Below are 8,798 nucleotides of genomic sequence, written 5' to 3'. Positions count from 1 at the left end.
CTTGCTGTCTCCTCCCCTTCCTGGGCCCCCCTGCTGTCTCCTCCCATTCCCCAGCCTTCTGGCTACTCCTCCTTTTCCCTTTCATGTCCCCACTCACCCCCGCCCCCGATCAGTCTGAAGAAGGGTTTCGGCCCGAAACGTTGCCTATTTCCTTCGCTCCATAGATGCTGCTGCACCCGCTGAGTTTCTCCAGCTTTTTTGTGTAACCTTCGATTCTCCAGCATCTGCAGTTCCCTCTTAAACATTGTTAATTGGACTTCAGTGACCCTGGCCATTTAAGTTAATGGATATCACTGTGACACTAGGCCAATGAAATCTGAAAGAAGGAACTGCAGATACAGGTTAACACTGAAGATAGACACAAAATGCTGGAGTAACTCAGCGGATCAGGCAGCATCACCGGAGAAAAGGAATAGGTCAATTCAGGTCTAGACCCTTCATCAGACTCACGTGCTGCAGGTCTGTTTGAAGGGTCTCGAGCCGAAACATCACCTATTTCTTTTCTCCAGAGAGGCTGCCTGACCCGTGGAATTTGTCATTTTCTGTCTATGCCAATGAAACCAATGGGTATCACTTAACCCCAGGTCAATTAGATCCTTGTGTAACTGTACCATCCCAGGCCACCAAGGTCAAATGTTTCAAGTCAAGAATGTTTAATTGGCAAATGGATCAGGAACGGAAAAATGAAATTCAATAAAACTCTTCGTGAACTTGACCACTAAGGTCAATGATTAACACTTTGACTCCAATCCAATGAGGTTAATGGGTATTTATGTGACCCTAATTCAGTGGGTCAGCAGCCTCCTCCCCATTGTTGTGGCTACATCGAGCTGGGAGTTCTGCAGTCAGTGTTGCTGCCCTTGTCCCTGGCATGGGTGGGCATGGGTGGGCTCGATGTGTTGTAGATGCTGGTGGGAACAGTCACAGCATGTGCTGCAGTTGGTCAATGTCCAAACATTCTTGTATCTACTTTTGTGAGTGGGCAGCTCAGGAACTGGTTTTCATTGTGTGGCCTAGGCTATTTTGGTCCAGTACTTTCTGTGCTGTGCAGCCGATGTATCGAAGGTGAAGGAGTATTATGCAATGCACAATGACTTCACTGCATGTCCATATAAATTCACCCTTTCGGGGAGTGTCGACAGTGTCAGAGGATCTTGCTTCCAATATGGCGAGGCGGTTGCTCCCATCTCTGTTCCTGGCCCTCTCAGCTGCTCTGGGTAAGTACCAGTCTCTTTTTGTTGGGGATCTGCGATCGGACAGATTCAAAGTGATGTGGGTCCATCCGTCAATGTGTGAACTATAGCTTGGTTGTTTCCCACATCTGTGGTACAGCAAACCATCCATATCCAGACAGTCTCAACCAACTGGCCATTTCCCTCCATAGATGCTGCTGAGCCGTTAAGTTCCTCCAGTGGTCATTGAGTCATAGGGTGATACAGCCGGAAAACAAGCCCTTCGGCCCATCTTACCCACACCGACCAACATGTCCCATCTACACTAGTTCCACCTGCCTGCGTTTGGCCCATATCCCTGCAAACCTGTGTTATCCATGTATCTGTCTAACTGGTTCTTAAATGTTGGGATAGCCCCTGCCTCAACTACCTCCTCTGGCAGTTTGTTCCATACACCCACTACAATTTGTGTGAAAAGGTTACCCCTCAGATTCCTATTAAATCTTTTCCCCTTCACCTTAAACCTATATCCTCTGCTATTTTTCCTGAAAATTCCAGTGTCTGCTGTCTCATGTGTCTCTATGATCCCATCTATCTCTTCAAGAAACTCAGAAGTCCAGGGAGCTCTGCCAATCTGCCTTCTCTCTGCTGGTCTGGGATCATCCTTTACGTCTTTCAATACTCTCTCTCCACACTTTGAATCCACCAGAATCTGGGGACCAGAACTTTGAGCCATCTCGCAGTGGTGGGACCAATAGCCCTTCCTTCAGGACAATATTCCTGGGTCACTGATCTGCCCTCTACAAACAACCATCCAGTCTGCTTGATTCATGTTGACACGTGTGGACCCCATGGGCTGAGGGTGTCTCTGCCCTCACCCACCCCCCCCCCCCCCCCCCCCCCCTTCCCCCCCCCCCCCACCTTTTCTCTCCCCTGGGATTCCCATCTTCCACCAAGCGTGCAGCATTTTTCTGAACAGGGACGTCGTCGGTGACCTCAAAATTGAGACCCATTTTAAAGTGACAGGCCTGTCACCCACGACATCCCTGTTCAGAATGTCCTGTGACGTATCATTCCACTCAGGTGTGGGAGATTCTAGGTCATAGCCTCAGAATTAAAGGACGTTCTTTTTGGAAGATGAGGAGAAATTTATTGTCAGAGGGTAGTGAATCTGTGGAATTCTTTGGAGGCCAAGTCAGTGGATGTTTTTAAGGCAGGGATCAATAGATTCTTCATTAGTCAGAGGTTATGGGGGAAAGGCAGGAGAATGGGATTAGGAGGGAGGAATAGATCAGCCATGGTTGAATGGCGGAGTAGACTTGATAGGCCGAATGACCTAATTCTACTATCACTTATGAGTATTAACTGTTCTGCTCCTGTTACCTGGGTTTCTGCACAAGGTGGGTAATTGAGCCTCCCTGCAGAGCACCAGCAGAATGGCTGGGTCAACACCAGCAGATACGTTAATCAATACCAGCAGACAGGTTGATCATCACCAACAGACAGGGTGATTCATGAGCAGCAGCCCACAGACACTGCAGACTTCATAAAGGATCATCTGTTGAATGTGGAGGCTGGTAGGTCGGAAGGTAAAAAACAGCAGTCTCTATAATTTCATTTGTCCGGGAGGAGAGGGAGTGAGAGGGCGGGTGCATGAAATAGATGAGGTGCTGACAAAGGATGCCTGTAGTCAGTGACAGGTTTATTTCTGAATCGTGTCTCCATTAAAATATAAATGGTTTGCATTTAAGTTTTAATTTGCTACAGGAAGCACTCTGCGTCAATATTAAGTTTTGTGGATGACAATGCTCGACATTCTTGATTAGCACAGGTGTCAGAGTTTATGGGGAGAAAGCAGAAGCATGGAGTTAGGAGGGGGAGATAGATCAGCTGTGAGTTATGGAGTTAGGAGGGAGAGATAGATCAGCTTGATATGGGTCAAACACAGCCAATTGGGACTAGCTTAGTTGGGACATCTTGTTCAGCATGGTCAAGTTGGAATGAAGTGCTTGCGTCCATGTTGTATAACTCTATGATGCTTTGACTCTATGACTCCACAAGATGAAGGTTACAAGCTTGATTTGTGCCGTTGCTTACAAAATAATATTTTGCCATTTTGTTATTTTTATGTTTATAATTTCATGTGAAATGATTGCAACCTCCAGCATGTTACTAGAACAGGACACCATGTCCCTGGTTTCTCAACCCAATGTTCACTCATGGAGAGCAGTTTCCTGTATCTTCTCCCAGGGACAACCATGGGACTGTTTGCTAGAGTTTTTGCTTGCCCTTTAATGTGAGTAGGATTGTGTGACCCTCTTCCTCATCGTGTGTGACTGTGCACTGGAGGAAGTCCATGCCAGATCCACACACCTCGGCCTCAGGCAATGTCAGACTAAAAGGCTGCAGTCTTGCTTCTGAGACTTCAGAGATGTACTGAAACGTAGCTATTGCTTCCACCAAAGTCGACTAATTGCTGTACTGGGCGGGACTGGTTCATTTTCCTGATATTCTGGCTGCTTATCTCAACCAGGATAAGCGTAACAGGTTATTTAAGCAATGTGTTCCTAATGAGGGTCCTTCCTATGCTAACTCGGGCTTCCTCTGGTGTAGTGTAAGTCAAGTCGAGTTGATAGTTGTAGTCATAGAATCATAGTGTCATACAATGTGGAACCAAGCCCTTCCATTCAACTTGCCCACGCCAAACAACATGCCCCATCTACACTTGTCGCACCAGCCTGTGTTTGGCCCATATTCTTCTAAACCTATCCTATCCATGTACCTCTCTAAAGTCTATTAAACATTGTGATTGTACCTGCCCCAATTACCTCCTCTGGGAGCTTGTTCCATGCACCCACCACCCTTTGTGCCATATGCACGTATGGTGAGGTACAGGTACAATTACATGTAAGCTTCACAGGCACATAGACAACACACTAAAACTTAACATACACATGTTACAGATAAATTACAAATAAATAATGCAGAAAAAAAAGGATAATGCAAAAAAAAAGATGTTTGTCACAAGAATGATTCAACGTTTCGTCCTCAATGCCCATTGTTACCTGACAACCAAAAAAGTCTCGACAGATGTTACCTTTTTGTAAAGTTCTTCCACTTTTGTTCCAGATTAGATCTACAGTTTTCCCACAGACCTGGGTTTGTCCTCACCTCAGGTAAACAATTTGTACTTTCTCCTGAGACCACGTGTTAGTGTAAAACTCAGATCTATTATTGGTAGACAAAAATGCTATGAACTCAGCGTGAGGCAAATATGAAGCGAAGGAAATAGGCAACGTTTCGGGTCAAGACCCTTCTTCAGATTCAAATAGATCTATTATTGTATGGGTTAAAAATGACCTTGCAATGTGCTGAACTGCTATGTGAATGCAAATTCTTCTCCTGTCTCTCTATCAGCTCCCTCTGTCGTGGCCCAAATATGCTTAAACAGGCAGTAATGCAAATAAAATCAGTATAAGCAGTAATCTATTTATTTCGCCAGGCGGGTGTGGTAAAACTCTTAACAGTATGCTGATAACAGACTATGCAGAGAAGTCCCACAGAAATGGACAATGATTTCAGTACTTGTATATATGCCCCTTGACTCGACGATTCAGCAATACATTATCTATAAAGTTTAGTACAGCCTCTTGCTTCTTAAGATTGACAGATCCTTAAGATTGACAGCGTCAGAAGATTGACGGGGTGGAAGATCGCAACCTTCACGTGGTCCGCCCTGTTTCGACTAATGCAATCAACTTGACATGCACAAACAGAAGATCAAATAGAACAAGTAGCCCTACAACTTTAGGCTGTGCACGCCACACGAACGAAGACGAAGATTGACAGAAGATTGACAGGTTCTTCTGATAGAGGAAGGGTTAGCCATATATGGTTATATGAGACGGTTATATTTCTGCAGAACAAGCATTTTGTTTTTTTCTACTTATGATGCACATCATAATCTTGTGGAACAAGGGTTAGTTCCTATGTTTATGTTATAGAGGAGACATTCGTGAAACTTGTGCTTGTTATCTCGCTTATGTTATTGGAAAGAGAACATCAACAGTCTGCTAACTTTGTTAATGTACTGAAAGCAAAGGTTAGTGCATTTCCCTGGCCTTGCAATGTAATAGAAGAAGGTTGAGGCTTGTCTTAGTTTCATCGGAATCCATTTTGTATTTTTAAATCATTATTAACTTTCACATCTTGATCCCTAAATAGCAGGTCAATTGTTACAAAATGACTGGGATTGTGAGAGTAGGTCACAGGTTCAAGGGGAATGCCTGAACTGTCTGGGTTCAAAGGGTGTGTTTTCCACCCTTCTCCTTGGTAAGGCCTCACCTCCAGCTTCCTGGAATCTTCTAGGTGATCCAGGGCAGGTTCACAGCTTGCTCACCCACTCACTGTGTTCCCAATCAAGGCACTGGTCCGACGTAGAAGGCTGAACCTCTTTCACTCTCCACTGACCCCCTCACCCTCTAGATTCTACAGCCATTTAAGTCCATATGACACAGCCCCGCTAAGTTACTCAGATGTTAGACGCGTCATTAAGTGGAGATCATTAAATATTTGAAAGATCGAGGATTTGAGGGATGTAGGGAACACAGAAGGGGTGTTGAGGCCAGTGTAGATCAGGCTGTGGTCATAGTGAATGGTGGGACAGGCTTGAAGGGCTGAATGGCGTTCTCCTGCTTTCTTTCATGTGTTATCTAGCTCAAGCCCAATTTGTCTCGTCTTCCAATCAATCCCAACCTTAAATGTCATAGTCATAAAGCTCAAAAACAGGTAATTTGGTCACCATAAACATGCTGATCTCTTTATTCATCCATACAGATCCCATGTTTCTGCATTACGACTATATATGTTTATGCCTTGCTATTTGTGTCTAAATGTTGCATAAATGTAGTGATCTTATCTGATTCCACCATCTCCTCCAGCATCAAGTTCCAGATATCAATCATTCTATGAAAATGTTTCACAGATCCCTTTTTCTCTTTCCCCTCGCCTTAAAGCTAAGCCCCTTTGTTTTTAATTCTCCTACTCTGGGTAACAGATTCTACCTAACCTACCAACTCTATCAATGCCTCCTATAATTTCATATACCCCATCAGTCAACCCTCAGCTACTATCACTCCACAGAAAGAAAGTCCAGCCTTGCAAATCTCTCCCCATAACAATTTTCCAATCCAGGCAACATCTTGGTGAATCTCCTCTGCACTCCCTTTAGAGCAACCAGAATCACGCACAACACCCCAACCAGTGCAGTCCTAGCAGTGTTTTGTAAAATTGCCGCATAACATGATGCTCTGATCAACAAAGGCAAGCATGCCATGTGAATTTTTCACCACCCTGTCCACTATCCTGTTACTTTCAAGGTGCTCTGGACGTGAACACCAAGGTCCCTTTGTTCATCAACATTCCCTCGCACTCTAGATTTACTGTATATATCCTACATCTAATGTGACTTCCCAAAATACATCAACTCACATTGACTATGCCAGAGCTCTGCTCAAACTTCCACCTGATCTGTAAACTGATGTCTCCTTAGTCAACCTTCCTCATTGTCCACAACACCTACAACCTTTCTGTCACCTGTAATCATTCATCTTTCATTCACTTCAAAGTTCTCAATTTATATAATAAATAACAAGGTTCACAACTCTGATCCTGTGATATACTGCACAGATTTACAATAAAAACACATCTTTCCACCACCACCCTCTGCCTCCTATCACCATTTATCAAATTTACATTAGATTCTTTGAACCTTAACCTTCTGGACCAGCCTGCCATGCAGGACCTTATTAAATGTCACCCTAAACCAATACAGACAAGAGCTACCACCTTGCAAGATACAAGGAAATGGCCCATATCGCTCCAAACCTATTCTATCCATGAAGGTGTCTAATTGTTGCAGAGGAGTATTTGCAAAGAGGATGCAGACACATTTCTGAGAGATTGGAAGATTGAGGACAATGGGGAATTGGCAGAAAGGAGAAATTGAGGCCTGGGGTAGATGGGCCTCGATCATATTGAATGGCAAGGATCTTGATGGGTCGGGTATCCTATTCCTGGCTCCTAGGTCCTTGTAATGTTCTGATGTTCCAGCAGGCCTCCAGGCAACTCCGACCCTCCTGCAACACCCCGAGGTGATGAGACTCCAGAAGGGAATGACGGCAGAGATGCAATGCACCATGAAGAACTACAGTGTAGAGGCCACCACAGTCTACTGGGACCGGCTGGTGCCGGGGGACAAGAGGCGGTGGCTGCTGACTCACTCCGTCTACAACTACATCACCAAGTCGCACGTCATCTCTGATCACATTCACTCATCCAGGGATCTGGCCAGTAACAGCTTCGTCCTGACCATTGTTGGAGTCCAGCCCAGTGATGCTGCCATTTACACATGCAGTGTGTGGGGCTCGGTTTACGGAGAAGGAACCCAGCTGATCATAAGCAGTAAGTAAGCATTTGATTACCTGAGCACCTTGGCACTTGGCAGCCCCTGGTGTTAACTCAGTTCAGTCCTAGTTTATTGTCACGCGTACCGAGGTACAGTGAAAATCTTTTGTGGCGTGCTATCTAGTCAGCAGAAAGACAATACATGATTACAATTGAGCCATTTACAGTGCATATCTAGATACATAATAAGGGAATAACGTTCAGTGCAAGGAAAAGCCAGTAAAGTCCGATCAAAAATAGTCTGAGGGTCACAATGAGGTAGAGAGTAGTTCAGGACTTCTCTCAAGTTGTGGTCAAATGATTCAGTTGCCTGATAACAGCTGGGAATAAACTGTCCCTGAATCTGGAGGTTTGCTTTCACACTTCTATGCCATTGTGCCCGATGGGGGAGGGGAGAAGGGAATGGCGAGGGGGCAACTCACTGCACTGAGCCATTCACACGATATGTCCACTGCACTAAATCATTCATTCTGTCTCTGTTAGGAAAATGATCCATGAACTGATGAAAGTCGAATAGGAAGGATGGTGGGAAGTTGGAAAAGGTGCAGAAGATATTCACATGGATGTTGCCTGGATTTGTGGGCTTGTGTTAAAGGGCCAGGCAGTCTAGCTTGGGACTTAGTTATTTTGGGCGTAGGAGTCTGTGGGGTGTCCTTAGGACAGGTTGTTTCCACTAGTGGGAGAGTCTATGACCAGAGACCATAGCCTCAGAATAAAAGGACATACCTTTAGAAAGGAGATGAGGAGGAATTTCTTTAGCCAGAGGGTGGTGAATCTGTGGAATTCATTTCCACAGAAGGCTGTGAAGGCCAAGTCAATGGATATTTTTAAGGTGGAGTTTGACAGATTCTTCATTAGCAAGGGTGTCAGGGATTAAGGGAGAAGGCTGGAGAATGTGGTTGAGAGAGAGACAGATCAGCCATGATTGAATGGCGGAATAGACTTGATGGGCTGAGTGACCTAATTCTGCTCCTATAACATGAATTTATGAAGGACTACGAGATCATAAAGGACATGGATAAAGTGAATGCTCACAATCTTTTTAACCAGAGGAAGATATAGAAGTGAATACAATTACATCTATCAAAATACATTTGGAAAGATATATGGACATGAAGGGTTTTGAAGAATATAGGCTAAATGTAGACTAATGGGATGTCC

The 8,798-nt window shown here is 44.7% G+C and overlaps 1 protein-coding gene across 1 annotated transcript in view; it reads left to right on the top strand.

Moving 5' to 3' along the window:
- The first annotated feature begins 924 nt into the window (after positions 1–924).
- LOC129699357 (uncharacterized protein DDB_G0290685-like) overlaps positions 925–8,798 on the top strand; it is a 13,612-nt gene continuing 5,738 nt past the window's right edge. Inside the window, exons 1-2 of the mRNA XM_055639060.1 lie at positions 925–1,217; positions 7,287–7,634. Coding sequence (XP_055495035.1) covers positions 1,079–1,217; positions 7,287–7,634 — 487 coding nt within the window. The 5' untranslated portion in view covers positions 925–1,078. The remainder of the gene's footprint in view (positions 1,218–7,286; positions 7,635–8,798) is intronic.

The sequence above is a fragment of the Leucoraja erinacea genome, chromosome 8 (assembly GCF_028641065.1).
Source record: "Leucoraja erinacea ecotype New England chromosome 8, Leri_hhj_1, whole genome shotgun sequence".
Classification (NCBI taxonomy): Eukaryota; Metazoa; Chordata; class Chondrichthyes; order Rajiformes; family Rajidae; genus Leucoraja; species Leucoraja erinaceus.
Note: the sequence above shows the minus strand (reverse complement) of the source record. Positions and strands in the feature narration are given on the sequence as shown.